General features: G+C 38.0%; 1 protein-coding gene across 10 annotated transcripts in view; it reads left to right on the top strand.

Moving 5' to 3' along the window:
- The window catches only part of NFIA (nuclear factor I A), a 427,392-nt gene that overhangs the window by 51,925 nt on the left and 351,019 nt on the right, over positions 1 to 24,448 (top strand). Inside the window, exon 3 of one of the 10 annotated variants that reach the window (XM_059884868.1) lies at positions 157 to 23,540. The exons of the other annotated variants lie outside the window; for them this stretch is intronic. Coding sequence (XP_059740851.1) covers positions 157 to 206 — 50 coding nt within the window. The 3' untranslated portion in view covers positions 207 to 23,540. Of the gene's footprint in view, positions 1 to 156; positions 23,541 to 24,448 lie in introns of those variants that run through there. 10 annotated transcript variants of the gene reach the window in all.

Genomic DNA, 24,448 nt, shown 5'->3' with positions numbered 1-24,448 from the left:
GATTCTCAGGAGCCTTCTCCAACACCACAGTTCAAAAGCATCAATTCTCCAGGTTTGATGCATGATACAGTGTGCTCGGGGCTGGTGCACTGGGATGACCCAGAGGGATGGGTGGGAGGGGGTTCAGGGCAGGGAACTCATGTACACTCATGGCAGATTCAAGTCAATGTATGGCAAAACCAATACAATATTGTAAAGTAAAATAAATAAATTAAAATTAATTAAATTAAAAAAACAAAAACCAAAAGCATCAATTCTTCTGCGCTCAGTTTTCTTTATATTCCAACTCTCATATCCATGTATGACTACTGGAAACACCATAGCTTTAACTAGACAGACCTTTGTTGGCAAAGTAATGTTTCTACTTTTTAATATGCTGTCTAGGTTGGTCATCGATTTTCTTCCAAGGAGCAAGTGTCTTTTCATTTCATGGTTGCAGTCACTATCTGAAGTGGTTTTGAAGCCCAGGAAAATAAAGTCTGTCATTGTTTCCCCATCTATTTGCTATGAAGTGATGGGACCGGATAACATGATCTTAGTTTTCTGAATGTTGAGTTTTAAGCCAGCTGTTTCATTCTCCTCTTTTACTTTCATCAGAGGCTCTTTAGTTCCTCTTTGCTTTCTGCCATAAGGGTGGTGTCATCTGCATAGCTGAGGTTATTGATATTTCTCCTGGCAATCTTGATTCCAGCTTGTGCTTCATTCAGCCTGGCATTTCGCATGGTGTGCTCTGCATATAAGTTAAATAAGCAGGGTGACAGTATGCAGCCTTGACATACTCCTTTCCTGATTTGGAACCAGTCTATTGTTCCATGTCCAGTTCTAACTGTTCCTTCTTGATCTGCATACACATTTCTCATGAGGCAGGTCAGGAGGGTCTGGTATTCCCATCTCTTGAAGAATTTTCCACAGTTTGTTGTGATACACACAGTCAAAGCCTTTGGTGTAGTCAATAAAGCAGAAGTAGATGTTTTTCTTGAACTTTCATGCTTTTTTGCTGATCCAGTGGATAGTGGCAATTTGATCTCTGGTTCCTCTGCCTTTCTAAAACCAGCTTGAACATCTGGAAGTTCACGGTTCATGTACTTTTGAAGCCTGGCTTGGAGAATTTTGAGCATTACTTTGCTAGTTTGTGAGATAAGTGCAATTGTGTGTAGTTTGAACATTCTTTGGCATTGCCTTTCTTTGGGATTGCAATGAAAACTGACCTTTTCCAGTCCTGTGGCCACTGCTGAGTTTTCCAAATTTGCTGGCATATTGAGTGCAGCACTTTCACAGCATCATCTTTTAGGGTTTGAAATAGCTGAACTGGAATTCCATCACCTCCACTAGCTTTGTTCATGTGATGCTTTCTAAGGCCCACTTGACTTCACATTCCAGGATGTCTGGCTCTAGGTGAGTGATCACACCATCATGGTCATCTGGGTCATGAAAATCTTTTCTGTATAGTTCTTCTGTGTATTCTTGCCACCTCTTCTTAATATTTTCTGCTTCTGTTAGGTCCGTGCCATTTCTGTCCTTTATTTGCCTTGTTATTCTTTATTCTTCTTGTTATTAACAGTAGCATGTTTTCTGGACAGTGTGTGTAAGAGCTTCTTTAGGGTATAGACCTAGAAGTAGAATTGTTGAATCGTAGAGCATGTAAGTATTGCATTTTTTATAAAGATAATATTATTTTATTAAGTAGTTGTACCTATATACACTCTCACTGATAATTGTTGTTCAGTCCCTAGATTGTATCCATCTGTTTGTGACCCCATGTACTGCAGCATGCCAGGCTTCTCTGTCCTTCACTATCTCCCGGAGTTTGTGTAAACTCATGTCCATTGAGTTGGTGATGCCATCCAACTATCTCATCCTCTGTCACCCCCTTTTCCTCCTGCCCTCAATCTTTCCCAGAGTCAGAGTCTTTTCCAATGAGTCAACTCTTTGCATCCGGTGGCCAAAGTACTGGAGCTTCAGCTTCAGCATCAGTCCTTGCAGTGAATATTCAGGACTGATTTCCTTTAGAATTGACTGGTTTGATCTCCTTGCAGTCCAAGGGACTCTCAAGAGTCTTCTCCAGCACCACAATTCAAAAGCATCTATTCTTCAGCGCTTAGCCTTCTTTACAGTCCAACTCTCACATCCATACATGACTACTGGAAAAACCATAGCTTTGAATATACCGATCTTTGTCAGCAAAGTGATGTCTCTGCTTTTTAATATGCTGTCTAGGTTTGTCACAGCTTTTCTCCCAAGGAACAAGTGTCTTTTAATTTCGTGGCCATGGTCACCAACTGCAGTGATTTTGGAGCCAGGAAAATAAAATCTGTAACTGTTTCCACTTTTCCCCCATCTATTTGCCACAAAGTGATGGAACTGGATGCCATGATCTTAGTTATTTGAATGTTGAGTTTTAAGCCAGTGTTTTCACTGTCCTCTTTCACCTTCAAGAGGCTCTTTAGTTCCTCTTCACTTTCTGCCATTACAGTGGTATCAAATTAGAAACACATTCAGATATCAACAACCTGATATCTGAGGCTGTTGGTATTTCTACTGGCAATCTTGATTCCAGCTGAGTCATCCAACCTAGCATTTTGCATGAGGTACTCTGCATAGAAGTTACACAGTAGCAGTGTTTAAAAGATTCTGTTTATATTTATGCTTTCCAGCACTTGAAAAGTGAAGTGAAAGTGAAAGTCATTCAGTCGCATCTGACTCTTTGCGACCGCATGGAGTATACAGTCCGTGGAATTCTCCAGGTCAGACTACTGGACTGGGTAGCCATTCTCTTTTCCAGGGGGTCTTCCCAACCGAGGGATTGAACCCAGGTCTCCTGCATTGCAGGCAGATTCTTTACCAGGGGAACCCAACAGTTGTCATTGTCAAATTTTTGCTTTTTGCCATTCTGGTGGTTATAAAATGATATTTCAGTGTGGTCTTATTTTGCATTTCTAATTTGATTGCTAATGAGATTAAGTACCTTTTTTGTATACTTATGAACCACTATCTTTCCTTTTCTGTGACATAAACCCTCATGACTTTTACTCATTTTTTTCTGTTGCTTATCTTTTTTTTTTAATTTGTAGAAGTTCTTCACACATTCTTATTTCTCTCCCTTTGTGTTTTATGTTTGCAAATATCTTTTCATAGTTGTGGCTTGTCCTTGATTTTCTTTAAGGTATCTTTGATGACCAAAAATTCTTAATTTTAATATATATATATTATTAATCCTTTGTTTTACAGTTAGTCCTTTTGTGTCTTAAGATATCCTTTGAGTTTAGAGATACCTTGTATTTGTCATACATCTTTAAATATTCGTCTCACATTTAATTTTGTATTCCACTTGGAATGTATTTTTGGTGTATAGTATGAGGTAGGGATCTAATTTCATCTTTTTCTCTGAATAATAGTTTTCATTATATCATTTATTAAATAGTTTCTCTATTTGTATATGATCTTCAGTGTTCTGTTATTTATTAAGTTTTCATATTTGTGTGGGTCTGTATTTAGACTCACTGTTCTGTTACAGTGATCAGCTTGTTGGGGTGTGTGTGTGTGTGTGTGTGTGTGTATGTATGTGTGTGTGTGTGTGTGTGTGTGTGTGTGTGTGTGTGTGTGTGTGTTGTGCTCGGTTGCTTCAGTTGTGTCCGACTCTGTGACCCTATGGACTGTAGCCTGCCAGGCTCCTCTGTCCTTGGGATTCTTCAGGCAAGAATACTGGAGTGGGTTGCCAGACCCTCCTCCAGGGGATCTTCCTGACACAGTGATTGAATTGGCATCTCCTGCATCTCCTACATTGCAAGTGGATTCTTTACCACTGAGGCACCAGGGAAGCCAGATCAGCTTGTCTACTCTGTATCAAAACCATGCTGTAAGTTACTAAGCCTTTGTAAGTTAGTTTTGCTATCTGATAAGGCAAACCCTTTACACTTTATTTTAAGGAGTGTTTTTAATTATTCTTCGCCTCTCTGTTTCATATATATTTTAAAATCATCTTGTCAAGTTTCATGAAAAATCCTATTGGGATTTTGTTTAGAAATGTATTAGATCTACAGATGAATTTGAGGCAAATTGACATCCTTTACTGTCAGCCTTACTACATCTATGAACATGGTATGTCTCTCCATTTCTTTACATCTTATCTTCAGTAAATTGTATTATTTTTCACCCAGGTCTTGATTTTTTTTTGCAAAGTGGATTTTGTAAATTGTGTTTTGAAAAATATATTTCTGTGTTTCCAGTATAGAAATACAGTTTATGTTTGAATAATGATCTTTTGTGTAGCTGTATTTACATATTTTTCAGCCAGAAATTTGTCTGTAAATTTGTGTTTACTGTGTATATAATCATACATTTTCATTTCTGCTGTTCAAATGCTATGTTTTTATTTTCCTTAACCTTCTTACTACCCTGGCTGCAGTTCCAGTTCCAGTTCAGTTGCTCAGTCGTGTCCGACTCTTTGTGACCCCATGAACCGCAGCACGCCAGGCCTCCCTGTCCATCACCAACTCCCAGAGTTCACTCAAACTCATGTCCATTGAGTCAGTGATGCCATCCAGCCATTTCATCCTCTGTCGTCCCCTTCTCCTCCTGCCCTCAATCTTTCCCGGCATCAGGATCTTTTCCATTGAGTTAGCTCTTCGCATCAGGTGGCCAAAGTATTGGAGTTTCAGGTTCAACATCAGTCCTTTGAATGAACATCCAGGACTGATCTTTAGAATGGACTGGTTGGATCTCCTTGCAGTCCAAGGGACTCTCAAGAGTCTTCTCCAACACCACAGTTCAAAAGCATCAATTCTTCAGCGCTCAGCTTTCTTTATAGTCCAACTCTCACATCCATACATGACTACTGGAAAAACTATAGCCTTGACTAGACAGACCTTTGTTGACAAAGTAATGTCTCTGCTTAGGTTTGTCATAACTTTCCTTCCAAGGAGGAGGAAATGGCAACCCACTCTAGTACTCTTGCCTGGAAAATCCCAAAGATGGAGGAGCCTGGTAGGCTACAGTCCATGGGGTCACAAAGAGTCAGACATGACTGAGTGACTTCACTTCACTTCACTTCCTTCCAAGGAGTAAACGTCTTTTAATTTCATGGCTACAGTCACCATCTGCAGTGATTTTGGAGCCCCCAAAAATAAAGTCAGCCACTGTTTCCACTGTTTCCCCATCTATTTGCCATGAAGTGATGGGACCGGATGCCATGATCTTTGTTTTCTGAATGTTGAGCTTTAAGCCAACTTTTTTACTCTCCTCTTTCACTTTCATCAAGAGGCTCTTTAGTTCTTCATTTTCTGCCATAAGGGTGGTGTCATCTGTATTCCCATCTCTTTCAGAATTTCCCACAATTAGTTGTGATACACACAGTCAAAGGCTTTGGCATAGTCAGTAAAGCAGAAATAGATGTTTTTCTGGAACTCTCTTGCTTTTTCAGTGATCCAGTGGATGTTGGCAATTTGATCTCTGGTTCCTCTGCCTTTTCTAAAACCAGCTTGAACATCTGCAAGTTCATGGTTCACATATTACTGAAGCCTGGCGTGGAGAATTTTGAGCATTACTTTACTAACGTATGAGATGGGTGCAATTGTGCGGTAGTTTGAGTATTCTTTGGCATTGCCTTTCTTTGGGATTGGAATGAAAACTGACCTTTTCCAGTCCTGTGGCCACTGCTGAGTTTTCCAAATTTGCTGGCATATTTAGTGCAGTACTTTCACAGCATCATCTTTTAGGATTTGAAATAGCTCAACTGGAATTCCATCACCTCCACTAGCTTTGTTCGTAGTGATGCTTCCTAAGGCCCACTTGACTACCCTGGCTAGTACCTCCAGTTTGTTGTTGAATTAACCTGTGAGGGTGGGCATTCTTGACTTTTTCCTTGATTTCCTGTTTATTTTTTATCCATGAATGAGACTGAGTTAATGCCTTACTGTTTAAATATGACATTTGCTGATCACATTTTAATTAGAGAAAGGTCAAGCAAAACCTTACCTAGTTTTATTAATTTTACCCTAATTTTTCATACTAGATTTGCTCTATATTACCAAAAATCGAAACCTCAAATTCTCTGGGCAAATTACTTCATGCCAAATGAAGTAGTAAAAATTATTAGGTGAGTGGTGTTTTGAAAATTGTGATCATCTAATATTTCACAATGATAGGCTAGAGTGTGTATATGAATCATTCTAGATATTTCAGTAAAGACAAGGACTAAATTTTATGTTGACTTGAGATTCTTTGTTACTGTGGTATGTGGATCAGCTTCTTAAGTGTTTAATTTGAACTGTAGAATCTTTAAGTATCATTTTTCACAATTTGAAATGCCTGATTTGGGTGGGTTTACCCCCCCCTCCACCCCCATTTCCTCATGCAATTTTTGTTAAGACTTGAACAGATTACTCCTAATCTTGTGAGCAGACTGCAGGAAGACAACTATTAAAAGTAGAAGGCTATTAAGCAGTCAGGGGTTTATTATGCTTTAGTGTTTTGTTTAAGTCTGCTCTTAATTGGTTGATTAATGTATGTAAAGTCCTTTTCCCCCCTTCATCTCTACAGATGGCAAATGGTAAGTCCCAACTGTCATTGTTCGCAAAAAAGGTTATGGTTCAAAGTCAAAGATTCAGAGATACCACAATAATCAATCATAGGAACTTGTCTCAGAGTGCCCAGCCAGGCAAAAGTTAGGCAGAGTAGTAATATTTACTCAGAATCCCTTAGGCGCATGTTTTTTTTTTTTTTTTTTTTGGTGTGTTCTTGATTTTATTTAGGAAAGATTGTTTAATTAATAGCAATGTCTCTCTGAATTTAGTGGCAGGAATTTAAATAAATGTGAGAAATATGAGAAGGAGTGGTAAACAGGTTTTCTGTTTACTGATTACCAAATATTGCTGGAATTTAGGCCTACTGTTTAAAAATGAGTGTAATAGAGAAAGTAACATTCTTAATATATTGAGATTAATAGAAAACTTTCAAAGAAATATGTTTTTTCCATTTTCACTTGAGGATGATTTGTAATAGTTAACTTCCTTTTTTTAAGAGGAAGAATAGAATTATGTTCTGGTATTGATCCATAAAGAGGATTTGCATTTTATTCATACTATAAAAGTACCTTTAATGGATACATTGTGGTAATTGAATCTATACTGTGTATCACTATCAAAGTATCTTTTTAATTATTTTATGTTATATAATTCAGTAACTAAATTGAAGTCATGGGGAAGGAGATGACGATATTACATCTTTTAAGTATAATGTATAGCCTTTAATATTCTTAAAGTAGATGGCAGTTAAGGACATTTTTAGTTGAATGCAAAAGAAAGAGGGAGAGAGAAAGCGAGGGAGAAAGAGAGAGAGGGGGTAGAAGGAGGATTCCATTACATTCAGCACAGTATGAAACGAAGTCAAAGGAGTTTTGTTAATTAAATTCAATTGCCATCCATTAGACCAGTGGAATGAGATGGCTCTGCCAGGACGCTGACACAGCACAGGTATGCAATTTGGCTAAATGGCCATTTCTAAACCATAGCAGACATTTCTCTACTTGTTCACTTTTTCTTTTTTTTTAAGTGAGAGAGTTTTTACTCTTAAAAAGTCAAAGTAACCAGTGCTCGCTGAAGGGTAAAGGTATCATTTTTATGCAGTCTATTGAGAAACGATTAGTTTGTTGACTTGGAAATATGTGGTTCACATGGAGACTATTTGGGAGAAAATAACTTTTAAAAAGTATGCAGTATCCTCAGGCAAGCATACTAACAAGTTTAATGTGTTAATATAGACACGGGTATGTTTTAAAAAATTTAGTTGTCTTTTGATCTAAACCTATTTCACTCATAGTCATTCCTTGGATTTTTTTAAGTATCCTTGATTTATAAAATTAATTAGAGCTATATTTGAGACTTTTATTTAGAGGAAGTTATAGTAATTGTGGGAATTATAAATGAAATTTAGGTGGCGGGTAAATGTATCTACATTTTGGCATAAATCACTACTTTTAGAGGCTTTATATGTCAGACTGGTGAGTTTCTTACCGTGGTGAAATGACAAGAATACCACTCCGGCATTGGCTGACACATAATTTTGACAGCCAGCAAGATTGCAGTGTTGCTGAGTGCGCAGATTTCCACTTCCTGCCAAGATTAAAATTGGCAAAAACCAGAAAGGATATTAGGGATTGTCACTTTAAGGAGAAATAACATGTTAATGTTCTCCATTTGCTTAAGAAATATAAGGGTGATCTCTTGAACTGTAGTCTGTTGAATTCTAGAAGTTTGCAATCAGTAGAAGAGTTTGATTAGTGTGAACATCAAAAAATTAAATAAGTTGAGGTTCTCTGACATTTGTGATAATAAGTCTCATTATAGTTTTACTCTGTAGGAAATTTTAATTTTTCTTTTGTGTAAATTCTTCACAAAACTATAAAATGAGTTTCCCCAAAGTCCCTGAAGAACAAAGGCCTACCTTAAGTTAGTGAATTTGAAGCCAGAAGGCCTTATTTCCAGAATTCTCTTGATTTTTTTTTTCCTGTATGAGCAGACTGTTTTTCTTTTAATAAGATGCCAGATATTCCCTACAACAAGAAATGCCATTTATTGAGAACCTGCTATGTGCTGGGTTCTGTACCAGGCACTCGAATTTTCCATGTTTTTTTCTTGGGAGTTTTGTTTCAATCCAGGCGTAAAAATGCAGGAAAAAAAAATGATATCCTCTGTTGTGAAAGAGTCAGACTCTGAAATCTGCTTATACTTTGCTATTTACAGTAAGTACTTTTGAAACAGCTGTAGACGTTCAAATGAAAGTAGCAGTGTGGAGTGGGAAATGTGGGAGCATTCATTTGTGAAGACTTTGCGTTTCTCCAGTTTTATGGCCAACAGAAAAGGAGATTGTTGTGCATTCTATTAAATACTGCCAGTATGATTAATTTAAAGGGTTACATTTTATTGAACCCTGGTGTAGATGTTCTTTGTCAACCCACATTCACAGCTAGTTAGAGTGTGTGTAGCATTTATCAAAACTTTCTGGAGCCCCTCTCACCTCATTAGCATCTGAATCTCTATTCAGCAGTTAATGTCCGTTACTGCTAGAGTGCTCAATTCTTGTTTTCAATAAGCCAGTTGTAAAATGTCAGACTGTCACTTACAATATAAAAAACCAAAAATGATGGTATTTGTAAAAATGTTATCACCTCATAAAAACAAATTGTAAAGACATGAAAGTGATCTTGCTATGCTGGGCTTTCAGAAGGGAGTTAGTACAGCTACTTTAAATACCAGTTGTGTAGATTCCCACACTTTTCTACCAATGGAGAGGTTTACACAAGCATAATTTAAGTTACAATTACACTAATTAACATCTCATTTGCATAAATTGTTGAAGTCAAAACAACAAAGAATTGTCTAAGAAGCTTAATCCTATTTGTCCAAAATAGATTTTTTTTTATAAAAAAGCCATGCTCTAAAAACTGGCAGCTTGGGTATGTCTTTAGTATGTTGAGTTATGCCATTTAAAAAATAAATGCTTTGTATTTGTTTAAGAATATTTTCTGTATCCTTTTTAGAATATTTCACTTTTAGTATGCTTTGAAAATTAAAAACAAAACCCAGTACACTCTGGTTCCTAAATCATATCCCAAAGTGATAACAAGATAGTAAAGAGATTAACAGGAGATTAAAATCAAGGTACAATATCATTTATATGTAGTAGTGTAGAATTACATGACTCACTGGATGTATGATGAACACGTGTGTATGTGTGTGTATAGAATTTATTAAGCATCTTTGTAGATTTTACATGGTCAGTTAAAATTTTTAAGTCTTGGCTGGTCTTGTTCATATTGTCCAGGTGTTTTCAGTGTCGTGTATTTGCCTTTTTATTGTTGTAGATTAAGGGTATGTTAAAGGTGGTTTTTACCCAGGTCTTCTACATGTGTGATAGCTCACAACTCTAGTCTGAAAACTTATTTTTTAATGGCCACCCAAATGCAGTTAGTTTCCTAGGGGATGACTTAGTACAGTAAACTGTCTTCTTTTCTATGACTCATTTAAAATCAGGGACATTTTTGCATATAGTGGATTGGTGGAGTTTTCAGATCAACCTGCGAAACTCTTCTGTACTCTTGTTTGTAGGTGTAACATTCATTTATTTAGTATGCAATTGTTACCATTGAGTTTACATTAATTGTATTGTGCATATATGGAAATAAAATGTCACCAGCAAGGTTTAGGATTTTTGTTGTTAATTTTTATAGTAATTTTGCGTTGAGCAATTGAAATTAGGCTGCTTAGTCAGTATTTCCAATGCTGTATTAGCCCTAAAAACATGACGAGATCAGGCATAAGATTAGAATGATAGTTTCACTTTAAAATTGTATGTCTTAAAGTACTTGTTTATAATACATAGTTTATCTTAATTCAGTCATTAAGTCTTACTTTAAGTATATTCTTTAACTTGATCTTACAAGGTAAAGTTTATAAATTAATGTCTTAGAAATACTTAATTTGCAAATATGTTTTGAGTGTCAACAGCATGTGAGCCATTGTGCTGGATTTGGTGAGGGATATAATCTTATATATGTACAACGTAGTCCTTGCTGGTATGAAACATGTATTCTTGTGGATATGTAAATAAATAAACACCAAATGAGAACATGTTGTGTAGAAATGTAGAAGACAATTCATGAAGAAATGAGATGGTCTAGAAGGCTATTATATGCAACTGAATTTGACTAGTGGGTTTGACTAGTGGAAGGACGGTTGGGAAATGAGCTGATAAAGAGGGATGATGATAGGAATTAGTTAGAGAGAAGACCTGGAGAGCCAGGGAAAGGCATGCATGCAAGTGCAGGAGCAGGAATAGGCAAGGTTTGTTCCAGGTCAAATGAGTGGACACATTCAGTTGGAATGGGGTTCGTCTTGGGGAGGGCAGTGAGTGCCCAATTAGAGATTTAAGCATTAGGAAATCTTGCAGAGGTTTTGAACAGGGACATGTTTTAAGAAGTGTTTCGCCAAGATTATTCGTGATTCTCAACGCAGGGAGCCTTGAAAAAAAGGATGGAGTGAGTTAGGGACAGTTTAGTTGTCCCTACACAAAATTATAAATCATAATGGCTCTTATTTCCTACTCCCTGAGTAATATAATGAACTAAACAAATGAAAAAAGCAAGGGTGCTTTGGAAAAAAATAAATGATTTCTGATTCTGGATGGCACTTAAAACTTAAAAAAGTATGTTTTGATATAATAAAATTTTACATTTCTTTTTCTATTTAATATTGATTAATTCACTCTATATGTTTAAAAAGATCAATATGGGAAAATGAACATTATTTCCATTCTCCTTTCAAAGGAAAATGATCTCCAGATTATTTTTCCATCTGTTGTTTTTAAGTTGGTTTTTAAAGAACACAGTTTGTTTCTTTTGAGTATGGCCAAATCGTTTCATTGTCAATATTTGATTTTTCTTGGAAGTTGAGGGCATGTCAGAGTTACTCAGGAGAATGTTCTGGACTTTTCTTCTTATCTTTTAAAGGCTTATCTTTGATAAGGTTGGACATGGTGTGTACATGGTGACTTTTATCATTCTTCTCGTCACTTTTCTATATTTACCTTGTTCTTAGTACGTAATCTGAGAGTGCCTTCAAGAGAGTAGAAGATATTTGACTCCAGACACCACGTTTTGGGCATTTTAATAGAATCAGGAGAAAATAGAGTATTATATCCCAGTAGGAGGATAGGATGCATTGGCCTTGGTAGAAGTACTCATCTTAAGTATTCAGCAAATAACTTATTAATCATTTACTAGAAATAAGGTAACATGGTATATGTTGATAGCAGAAAAATAGTGAAAGTGGGGAAATGTTCTTTCCTTCCAGACGCTCAGATATTGGTAGGGGAAAAGGCAAGACGCGTCGAGTGCTCTGTTAAATGTAGACCACGAAGGACCCATGTGGCCCGAGAGAGGACAGTGCAGCCACACCTTGGGGATATGGCAACTTCAGTCTCAGGCTCCCAAAATAAAGCGCATGTCACAATGAAGCAGGTCTCGTGAGTTTTTTGGTTCCCAGTACATATAGAAGTTATGTTTGCACTATAGTCTATTAAATGTGCAGAAGCATTATGTCTTAGAAAGCAGTGTACCTGTCTTAATTTAAAAATCCTTTCCTGCTAAAAAAAAAAAAAAAAAATGCTAACCATCTTTTAACAACCAGGGTGGCCACAGGCCTTCAGCTTGTAAAACATGCAAGATCTGTGAAGCATAATAAGGCAAAGAGCCATGAAACGAGGTGTGCTTATATTGATTCTTAGTTGAGGAGAATGAGGATGATTTCTGTGAGGGAGGTGGTGTTAACGGAGGGCCTTGCAGACTGGCAGGGGAAATGAAGGGACAGAGCATGGGGCTGGGAGCCTAGGGCGTGTGTTCCAGAAATGGCAGGTGGTTGAAATGGAGCCTGGGGTGCACCGTGATGCCTCACTCCTCAGTCATTTAGCAGGCCAACTGTGGAGCGAGGCTGCTCACCTCACTCACGAGGAGCTCACCGACTTCTTCCTTGATGGGTGGAAAAAGTTTGTCCAGTTGCCTCTGCCTCAAAGAGAGAGAAGGTCCACATGTGGTTCCTTGAATGTATTATCCCTTGGCATAGCTAAGAGTTTGGTTCAAGTGTTTATTTGAAACTTCACAGTCCTGTAGCTAAAGTGTGGATATTTTGATGGTGAAAACCATAGATCTCCCTGTTCTTTCCCTTCCCTCCGAGGGTGACCTGAGGAATATCTGCCATATCTCCTTGTCTTTTCCTTTTTTCTCTCCTAAGAGTGTGATGCCAGTTTCCTCTGCTTCCAAGGCTGCTCAGTTATAACAGAGGTCAGTGGTATGCACGCAAGGCTGAAGTTAGAGATCCCAAAATAATGTTGTGGAATTCACACGTATCAGTAGAATTGTGTTATGGATTTGAGGAAGCCTTGTATACAGTGAAAGCGAGACCCCTGAGTTAATTTAAATAAGTTCACAGGACATATCTACCATTACAAGTGTAGCTATAAAATATTTGCAAAGTTAAGGAGTTTTAATGTCTGCAAATATGCAGAAAACATGGGTACTAGAAAGTTTAGATGGCTTTAATGAAGAAACAAAGTCAACTTTGGAACTTTGCCTAACAGGAATGAGGTTTGTGAATTTGATAAACAGTGTCGGTTGTTAAGGCATCTTCTGATAGGTGAAAAGTGGTTTTTTGATGCAGTACTGCCTGGCATGCATCTTCTCTATGGTCTATTATCTTGTGGGAATGACATTCGGTAAGTTGGTATCTGTGTGCATCCCACCCAAATAAAGAATGTTTCATCAGCAAAGTGAATTGCCATATAGTCATCAGACTCTGGAAATAAATTATCAGCCATGACTGCAGTGGGTGAGGCTGTTTGTTTATCAGATCGCTTGAGAACTGAGTAAAGTGAATTTCATATTTTCCTGAGTCTTGAATTCTCATTTTAGACATCTGTTCGGAAGCTTTGTAAGCCATGGAGCATTCTAAACGAGCATTTTGTTAAATGGATGAGGGAAGACTTAGTTTTCCATTGTTAGGTGAAACCTAATTAAAAATTAAATAATGACCTGTGTTGGCTTGTAAATTCCTTATTTCCTGCATGTATGAGTGTGTTTTGTTAGAACATTCCATTTTAAATTGTGCTTTTTTTTTTTATTGACAAGAAATACTTTAAAAATACTATTTGTTATCGGCCTCACGATAGAGTAGCAAAAGACAGTCTTTTGTTGAAAGTGGAGGGGGTGGTAGACGTTAGAGGCATGTAGCTTTAGGAACTGGATTTTCTGTGATTATAGCAGAGTTAAATTGTTCACAGAGGCACCACTATTTGCATTATATTAGGAATTCTTTGTAAATTTTAATAAATAAAAATGTTTTCTCTTACAGGCCTGATTCTCTAGTGGACTTCTGGTGAATTGTGTGGCTACCTTCCATTAATGTTAATGGAGGTTATGGATATAAATCCCTCCGTAGTGATGGACGAATGAGCCCCAGAGAAAAGAATGCTTGTAATTATTGGGTTGGGATACCGGATTCACTTGGTCTCCCTAATACCATTTCTTTTCCTCCTAAAAATTTAAGGTCTTACATTTAGGAGCAAGCCTTTCTCCATCCTAATCCTTTGTTGTCAAGTCTGCAGTGATGTTAAGAACAGAAAAAATAGGGATAATTTTTTATTGGTAGGCATAGTTTTGATGTTATATAATATATAATATATATATATATTTATGTATATATTATATATACAGTTTTTTTTGTTTTCCTTTCACTTAATATTTTTTGTTAACCATAACTTGATTGTTTTGGAGGTCATAATATTCTTCACTAATAAGAGTTGCTTAATAATTCGTTGGGCTTCCCTGGTAGCTCAGCTGGTAAAGAATCTGCCTGCAATGCAGGAGACCCCAGTTCGATCCCTGGGTTGGGAAGATCCCCTGGAGGAGGAAATGGCAACCCACTCCAGTATTCTTGCCTGGGAAATCCCATGGACAGTGAAGCCTGGTGGGCTACAGTCCATGGGGTCACAGAGTCGGACATGACTTAGTGACTGAACAACAGCAACAAATAATTCATTATCTTGACAGACTGACATTTATCATTTAGTTATTAAAGCTCTGAGATATATTTATTGAGTGCCCACTGTGTATAAGGCTCTGAGCTTAAATGCATATGGCATAGCCCTTGTCTCACATTGCCTTTCATCTTATGATAAAAGTATAGCCAGTCCCTAAGAGACTGTCCCTTGGGCCACAGACTATAAAAGTTGCCTTGGTTAAAGAAAGGGAAAGAAATTTCAGAATCAGTAATATCACTTCTGGGAATCTGAGTAGAGGAAATAAATCTATATGTAATGATGTTTTCAGTCAGTATTGTTTTAGATAGTCGATTTATCCAGCTAACTTACTGTTGGCTGTCCACTATGTACCAGCCACTGTGCTAGGTACTGGGAATGCTCCAGTGGACAAGGCGGGTAGAGCCCTGCTTTCATGGGGTTTAAAGATCAGGGAGGTGGGTAAACACATAACTAATTTCTAAATGTGGTAAATCTCTAAAGGGAACACATGGTGATAGAGAATAAATGAAAGGCCTTCTTTAGATGGAGATGTGGAGAATCAGACCATGGACACCTGAGCATCCAAGTAGAGAGATGATTACGTATGTGCAGAGAACTGGGTGCGGATGGGAGAGAGAGAGAGAGAGAGAGAGTGTGTGTGTGTGTGTGTGCATGTGTCCCAAGGAGAGGGAGAGAGAGAGAGAGAGAGAGTGTGTGTGTGTGTCCCAAGGAGAGGGAGAGAGTGTGTGTGTGTGTGTGTGTGTCCCAAGGAGAGGGAGAGAGAGAGAGTGTGTGTGTGTGTGTCCCAAGGAGAGAGAGAGAGAGAGTGTGTGTGTGTGTGTGTGTGTGTCCCAAGGAGAGGGAGAGAGAGAGAGAGTGTGTGTGTGTGTGTGTGTATGTATGTGTGTGTGTGTCCGTGTCCCAAGGACTGAAGACAGGAAGTCCATCGTTGATAGTGGTGTGTTGGGGGAGAGTGATCTAGAGAGAGAGAACTAAATTCCTTGGGAGAGGAAGAGTAGCTTGCTGTGAGATTACAGAGCAAGTTAGTGGTGGTGGAGGTGGCATTTGAATCCGGGTCTGTCTGACCTGACTGTGCCGCGGTGCTGCGACGTGTTATAAGCACCAGAGGGTAAGCACCAAACAGCAGTAGAGGAAATAATTGCTACAGACATTCAGATAAGAGGAAAATCACTTTCATCTGGCAGATAGCTCAGGATTCCCTTTTAAAAAATGTCCAGAATGAGAAAAATCTTGTAAGTCTTTTCCTCTTATAATATAATCAGAAAGTTATTCAGGCTAATTTTTGGATAAATTATTATCTCTAGCTGAAAGGAATATTGTACACAAACTTTTTCTTTGGTAACTTTTCCCATGAAATCTTAAATATTTATGCATATAATTTGGTGATTTTGCTCTTATTTATATATTTTTCTCCCTAGTGACACTTGCAAAATCTTGCTTACCCAACTCCTAAAGTCCACACCACTAGTAAACCCTCCAACCTCTGTTCTTGGGCCAAGTGTTCTTCCTTTGTTACCAGGTCTACACAATTAATGGCTTTATCATATGAAGTAATTCAGTTACTCAGCAAAACAAATGATATACACTTTTAGAAATAGCTCTAGAAAGTAAACTTGAACCTAAAAGTGTTTAGTGAGAGGAAATTTCTGTTTGTCTTTAATTAAAAGAAACTGTATGGAAATGTAAGCTTAGGATGCATTAATCAGAGAAGCTGGCGTCGCACTGTGTTCTTCTTTTTTATTTGGCATAGATTGCATGGGTGCTCATTAAATAATTTGGCTGAAATAACTCTTGTGATATTTCTTGTTAAATTTTTGCATCTATTCAGACTACAACTCTGAAAAGGGAAAAAATTCAATCTTTAGGGTTGAAGTTTTGAGCCATTTATTGTAACTGAAAATCTTTATTATGGAAATACATATTCATCATAATATTTGCTTGCCTCATTGTTGGGGAAGAAATGTATATTATGAGATTATATATAATTTCAAAAGAAACTAGTACACATGTAGCACATTTATAGCTGGTAAGTAGATACTTGTACTTAATGCCTTTGAATTTTAACAACTTTGTCTCTGCTCACTTTGTCTGTGAATTTGCTAACTTTGGTATTGTTTTAAATACACGTGTTTAATACACATTTGAAGGAGAAAATCTGCATGTCTAGAGGCTTGGTAGGGTATACTCACATCTCAAAGGGAGCCTGATCTTTAGAGATAGCATATTTGGATAATCAAGGCCAAGGAAAAGGGATTTCCCCCTTCACTTTTATTTTTTGGTTCATATAGATCAAACCATGTTTCTTTGGCCTCTATCAGGTGGTGTAAACTTGGCCATAGGTTTGGTTTGGGCCCCGTAGTATTCGTAATTATGAGAGGACAGGACTGAATTAACTTAATTGTAGAGTTTTACCCAGTGTCTTCACCAACCTCCTAATAAAGTAATATGAAATTCAGTAAGTTATGCCAAGTGGGACAGTGCTTCACTCACATAAGCTTCCTAAACGTGATATATTCTTATGGCGTTTCTCCAGAGTGTAGAAGAAACACATTTATCTAGGTGATTAGTATTCTTTCTGTCTGCCAGATTTAAGGATTGTTTGGAAATATTGTTAGAATGGAAATCAACATTTGTTGCTACACAGGGTTGGGCATTCCAGGCAGACTCCGGTCGTTTTTAACGGTGTTGCTCTCATGTCCACTTACGTCACATCTGCCGTGACAGTGACAGGTTTCAGTAACACAGCTGCCATCAGAGTGATAAGCTTGTGAGCGAAGCCTTTGGGAAAGTAATAAAGTCATTTCTGGTCCCATCTCAAAGGACATTATTGAAAATGTCTTTAAAAGTGATCAAGATAACACCCATGAGGCTGTGTAACGTTTGGGTGTTTAAAGTTACTAACAATCTGCAGTTGAGTCCATTTCAAGCTGAAAGGTGGCTCTTGCACAAACTCCCTTTTAAACACCATAGCTGGTTCAAAGTTTTAGGAAAATATAAACATCAGAAATTAATAGTCAATTTCAATAGTCAGTAGTCAATAGAAAGTTCTAGGGCAGAAGATACTTCTAAGTTTGTAGCTGCCCCGATCAGATTTAAAACTTGAACATGGCAGTGCTTTGCATTTTGTAATATCTTATGAGGGCCTCGTGATTTATTTTGTGAATAGTATCTATTAGCTGTAGTACAGGTCCAGTTTTAAAAATCTCGAATAAATTTACGATAACTATATTAACAAATTGCAAGGTCTCACATTGACCTCCAGGACATTAGGAAATCAAATTTAAAACGTTGCATTGTCTGTTACTCAATGCAGTGCACTGAGGACAGCGTGTGACTTGTGTACTGGGAATGATGCAATCGCTAAATATTCTAGTGTGAGTTAAGGTTGATTAAATGATCGTCTTTAACTCTGCTCCTCCTGGGGCTTTTTGAACTCTTGTTTTTCAGGTGATATTCCATGCTGTATTTATTGTTCTTCTAAAAAGGTGTTCTCTTTGGGGCAAGACAACATAAAAGCTCTCTTGGATTCTGGATGGAGATCAGCAACCTTATGCGCAGAATGTAAACATATACTGAGTTACTGCAAACTGACCCTCCTAAAAAAAAAAAAAAAACAAACCTGAGGAGTGAAATATAGATGCAGAAACTAGAAACCAGTCTACAAAGTGATAGATTTATTAAAAACTTTTAAACATTTTTTCCCCCCCTGGAATGAATTTTCTGTGAAAACTAAGGCATTTTTCTACTCATCTGGAATCAGTTTTTACCCCATTAGCAGGAAATAGTGAATATATATTCAATACAAATAGAGTTCGCTTTATGAGACAAAGAATTTGCACTCTATAAGTAGATGTGTACAATAAAAGACTCTTTTTGCTGTTCTTAAATAGCATTGTGAAGGAAGGATAGCAGTCAGATCAGTAGATATCATTATTCAGGTAACTTTCAATGGTGTGATTCCCCCTCCCCACCTCCCCACCCCTACGCCCCGCCCCCAGCCATAAATCCAAAGTACGGAGAATTTTTAACCTAACCTGTTGGGAAATATTTTAGTGCAGCCTTTAATATATTGGTAAAATTAAATGTTCCCTGTGCTGGGTCTTGGTGGTGATAGCGTGTGGGGCTAGGGTAGGACTCTCTTTTCTATTTTCTTTTGATCTTAAAGTTACATAACTGTGCATTCAGCTCAACTTGTGTTATTGCAGTAGGAAGATGTGTAGGTGGAAAGATATTCTAAAGGGAGGTTAAAGCTACCTTCCCTGACAAGAAGAAATTCAAGTGAACAAATACAAATAGACTCAACGAATCATAGAATGTTACAGCCGTAAGGGACCTGAAGTTTCATTTAACCCAAATTTAAGCTTCAGGGTCCTAGATAGCACTTACATTCTGGACTTGTGAATGGGACATTTCCACATTTAAAAGTTAAATTTATTAATGTCTACACTTGTTTACCGTGATGTATTTGTGGCTATTTTTTTATATTGCTAATGGGAACATTCTGTATTATTGCTTGCTTTATTTGTCTGAATGCTTGTGTATGCCTGTTAGTCCACTAATATTCTCACATGTGCAAACATACAAGAGAAAATGGCAATCCAGTATTGTACAACAGAGAGAGTTATAGTGCAATAAGACTGGATTAATTGTGCTTTTGGCAGTCACGTTGCTGGAAGGGTCATATTTTACAGTTTTAGACTACCCCACATGCATCCCCAAGTTGGTATAGCATTTCGGAGTGTCTCATTAGACATACAATCTGCCTGCTATTCTGTCCTGACATATAAAATGGATGTCATTGAACTGGCATCTAGAAAGCGTTGGTAGCACTACAGATTTGATCACTCATTCCAAACATGGGAATTGCAAAACACCTTTCTTTAAATATTTTCTCTTCATGGTGCAACTCGGGAGGGCCAAATTCCAGCCTTAAATAAAGTTTCAAGCTGACCGGGTGACAGAAATGGCAGGGTAATAAAACTTTTGGTCAAGAAACTGTTGCCTGCACTGTATTTGAGATTAGACCGTGCGTTTGTGACTATTCTGGTGGGCTCCTTGTTTCTGTATAGTACACACCCATCCTTGTATCCGGGAGAGTAGTGGAGGTAGTGGAGTTTCACCTTTGATTTCTTTTTCTAGAGATAGTCCTCTTGAGACTTCCTAGAGCCTAATCAGTATTCTTTTGTTGATGATAATCTACTTAAATGATATCCTATCATCAGAATCCCTTGATAGACTTATCTTTGCACAGTTCTTTCTTCCTGGCTTCAAAAAGTGTTTTTTTCCCCCTTAAATCATTTTTCTAATGGAAATTACATATAAACATGCAGGACAGAATCTATAGTTGCGGCAGGAAACCTACGTAGTAGGGCTGGTTTTGATACACAGTCCACCCTATTGGCAACTATGGCCACTTTGTAGGGCGCTTCGTCTAATAATGTGTAGGGTACAAAAAGAGACTTCTGCTGTGATTTCTTTGATTTATATATTTTGCATTGGAACTGTAGATTTTTTTTTTTTTGGTTGGAATTTATTTGCGATGATTAAAGACATTTTGCAGAGTACTCAAATATAGGTGAAAGAATTTCAAGTTTGCTCATTTTGGCATAATTTTACAACAAAAGTGTTACTGTTGGATCTGGGCATGTGATGGCTGAATGAGTGTTTCAATGAAATGACATAAGTCTGTATAATTTGGAGGGTAATGATGCCTTAGAACAAGAATAAATCTGGAGCGATGGAAAGGCTCCATATTCTACATGAATGCGTGCTTCCTCTTATGGGTCTGAAAAATAAAATTAAATTTTTATTTATATGAGTCCACTGGGGAAAAAAGCTACATGGACTGGGTTTATGATATATTTCAGAACAGGAATATTAGCCTTAACCTCTTTCCTCACATTGCATATGATATTTAATCCATCATCTTTGTTTTAAACAAACAATACGCAAGCTGTTGCTGGCATTGGTATAAAGCTGATGGTCCATCTGGAGAGCAGGAATATAGATCAGGAAAATAAGAGAATTGAAATTGGGTGCAAGGGCAGATTTGCATGTGCAAAACCTTTTCTGTTTTACCAGCTTTTTATCAAATTATTTAATACTAGGCAAAACAGATTCCTTTTTGTTGAATCTGAGTGCCTTACTGGAAGAAGAGTTGCTTCAGTGTTGAAAGAAGGACCGTTGGGCTTCGAGAGACAATAAAATCCTAAGCCATTCCTGGCACTTTTCTTTTAGCACGAGAGAGTCCATGTGGAAGAGGAGACCGAGCCCCACTGGGGGATTTAGTTCTTGTTCTGGCTGTGTGATCCTTGGCCAGTCATTTTAGCTTCTTGACCTTCAGTGTCCTTTGATCCCACTTAATTCAGCAACCGTTTATTGGGGCAACTGTGAGAATTTTCTCTGAGCCAGCCATTCTGCGAGGCATTATGGATCCAAAGAGGAATAAGCCTGGGTCTCACTCAAGAGGCTTTAGGTCTTGCAGTGGAGACAGACCTTACAACCGAACAATGGAGTGAGTGTTGTATAAATGGGAGGAAGGGGAGATTTATTCTGTCCAGAACACACAAGCAGATGTGTATTACGAATCCTTCACAGGGCTTTTCTATTTTGACCAGGCGAGGAGCAGACATTCCAGGTATCTGAATGGTGAGAGGTTCAGAACAAATTATCAACAAAGTTCTCTCCAGTTCCTCGTGTATAGCGTTATCAATGTAAAATTCTTTGAATAGCTTTCCACTGATGAGTTACTTGCTGAAGAGTGTTGATTGTCATAGTTGGAAGAGAGGAATAATGAAAGAAACAATGATTTTTCTTTAGTTATAAAATTGGGGCTGGATGGGAGGAGGCAGCCAGTTTTTGTTTATTTTCCTCTCTCTCTCATTTTAGTTATCACCCTTTTTGACAAAGCACCTTGCGTGGAGGGTGGCAAGCTCTCTCGTAGGGGCCTTCCTCCTTCCTTGCAGAGAGCCGCACGGATGGAACCGCTGTAACCTGGCCTCCCTCCACGGGAGGAGGGAATCCAGGTGGCCGTGTTCAGATGTGTGTGTGCAGCGAGGCTTCTGAAATGACAGCAGAGCCCCGCGGCTTCCAAAGCAGCTGTGACTCTGGATCGCGCCCACCATTTCTGCTTCTCACCACGAAAGGAGTGAATCTCTGCCGCCTTAGAAGGCGTGGAGCCTGGGACTTTTCTTCCTCCTGAAAAATTTTTATTTGATTTTTACATTTTTTTTTGAGTGGTGGATGACGATATCTTGACAGAAGAGAAGATTTCCTCCTTTTAAACTACGCTGATGAACGATCTTCTGTAAAGTCACGGGTTAGGAAGAAAACTAGAATACCTCCTTTTTTGTTGTTGTTTATGAATGCCAATAATGTATTCACATGTGACATTTGAGCTGGCATTTTTTTTTTCCTCTCCTAAGATGACAGTAGCTTTCGCCGAGGTTGTATCCTAAAGCAAAGTCAGAATAACCCTTTGCTTCTGTACCCCTTGGTAGTTCTATTTTACCCTCTTGCCTTTTTCTCTTAGACCTTATGGTGTTTCCTAACCCTCAGACTGTTTTGAAAGGCTTTGATTAAAATATGCTGATAAAAGAATTTGATAACCCAAGTTAGGGACGACAAGGCTATCTGGAGAAGACCGAATGATTTGGCAGCCTAACAAATTCTATTCAGAGCACACAAAGAGATCCTGGAATGTTTTATAGGGACTCGTGTTTGGGGAATGGTATGAACTCAGGTTACCTGCAGAATATGGTGTCATATGGAAGCATTTAAGAGCTTATGGAAAATTCTTTGAAATAAAGTGGAATGAGCCAGCAAGCATATAATACCTAAGAAGAAAAATAGGAGCATTCATTCTGTTTTTCAGGTGGCTGCTCAAGGAAGGGAGAAGGACAAAAGTAAATTATTTTCAACATGATACACATAATGTAGAAAAGATATCACCTAAGAACAGTTTTGCTAACCAAACCCTAGACTTAAAAGGATATTAGAGGCCATCACGTCTAATGGCCTTCCTCTGTAAGAAACTCCTGTCTGATGCCCCCAAGAGCCTCTGCTTAAATACTTCCAGAGAAAAGCAAGAGAGAGGGGGAGTGGGGAAGAAGGTTTCAGGCACTCATGTTGAAAACCCAATATCTGCAACATAGTGTAGTAGATACTTTCTCACTGTCTCAGTTGACTTTGTGTAGGTTTTATAAATTCCGGTTTACAGATGAGGAAACTAAGTTATATAAACATAAGGCGACTTGCCTGAGCTCATGTGTCTAGCTTAAGGCAAAACTGAGATTAGAACCTAGTTCTGTCTTCTTGCACTGCTCTAACCTGCCCCTCCCCAGATAGAAGAGCTCCCTTACTCACTGGGCAGCCTCTTCCGTCTTAATGCACATTGTTTGAAAATGCTTTCTTTTATTTAGTTGAAATCTGCCTCTGATTAACATCTCTCCTTGGTCTCCATTTCACCTCAGGAACATCACAGAGTTGATGGAATTTTTTTCGTCATTCAGGTATGTTAACAACCACTGCTGCCCAGATGGTCTCTTCCATCTTGTACGTAGTTGATTTTTTTTTTTTTAATGAACACACACACACACACACACACACACACAAAATGTCCTCTTGCTGACTGCACTGTACCGTCCAACATATGGAGCTCTTTTTGAACCCTAGGGATCTAGACTCAAAGATGAATGTTAGCAGACATCTTAGTTTCATTCCAGTGTGCCTGACTCACCAATCAGTTGTTAATATGCCATCATACAGGTCATTAATACAAATAATGAACAGGACGAACAGGCTCGGTTAACTTATGGTCTGTGTATTAGTTCCTGAAATTGCATGCTGCCTATGAATTTTTCTGAGGAGAAAGTTGGTAACAATTGTCAAGATTTTAAATGATCCCATTGTCTTAAAAAGTTAAGAACTACTCAAAAAAAAAAAAAAAAAAAGAACTACTCAAAATAGAGAACTTCCTCTAGGTTGAATTAATAACTAACCTCTTTGAGGAGGGCTTCCCAAGAGACCGTAAATTCATAAAACCATCATCCGACCATTTACTTTGTCCGACAGACATGGGAAATTGTCTCATAAGATGCCTGGCTAAAATAAAGTTTGCCGTGTTTTTTGCCTTCTCTTGATACTCCTGGACATTGAAAAAGAATAATTATGCCCTTAAAAATGGAAAGGAGACTGTAATGTTTTGGTAGGAAGTGAGCCTTTTTTTTTTAAGTGAGCCTTTTTACCTTTAAAAGGTAAAAAGTATAAATCTTTTAGAATTTGCATTTATTTTCCATTTTTATTTGTTTTTATTTATAAGCCTAAGTACTCTTCACCAAAACCTTGCCCTTTACTTCTGCAGAAACCTTGAAAACAGGTGGGATATTGAAGAATATCCTGCCTACACCTGACTCTTAGCTGCTGTTGAGTAGCTATTGGCGTCCTCAGTAGCCTGGAAGCTCCTTCAGGGCAAGGGTCTTAGCAAGGCCTTGACTCCCATGCACGAAGCCCAATCAGTGTCTGGCAAATTTTAAACCCTGAAGATTTCTGAACTGAATGGAATGATTGAGATGAAACTGCCTGTTATGTATTGTTTTAGTATCGGGTTGTTTAGTCAACCTTATTTCATGTGCCTTTATTTTGGGTGAATGAGTTAAAAATGTAGTTGTACTGAGCACCTAATTAATTTAATAAATAATGAAGAGGAAGAATAATGGGCCATAATGAGTTGTGATCTGCGGGGATGAGAAGAGCCCAGTTACAAATGAGGAGCTTTATTATGTGTGAAATAAAAAATATGTAGCTGAAGTGGAAGTGTTGATGAGCATAACCCCCTCATATGTTGCTGTTTAAAATGGGCATT

The sequence above is a fragment of the Bos taurus genome, chromosome 3, assembly GCF_002263795.3.
Source record: "Bos taurus isolate L1 Dominette 01449 registration number 42190680 breed Hereford chromosome 3, ARS-UCD2.0, whole genome shotgun sequence".
In the NCBI taxonomy this organism is placed as follows: domain Eukaryota; kingdom Metazoa; phylum Chordata; class Mammalia; order Artiodactyla; family Bovidae; genus Bos; species Bos taurus.
This window is presented reverse-complemented; position numbering and strand designations above follow the sequence as displayed.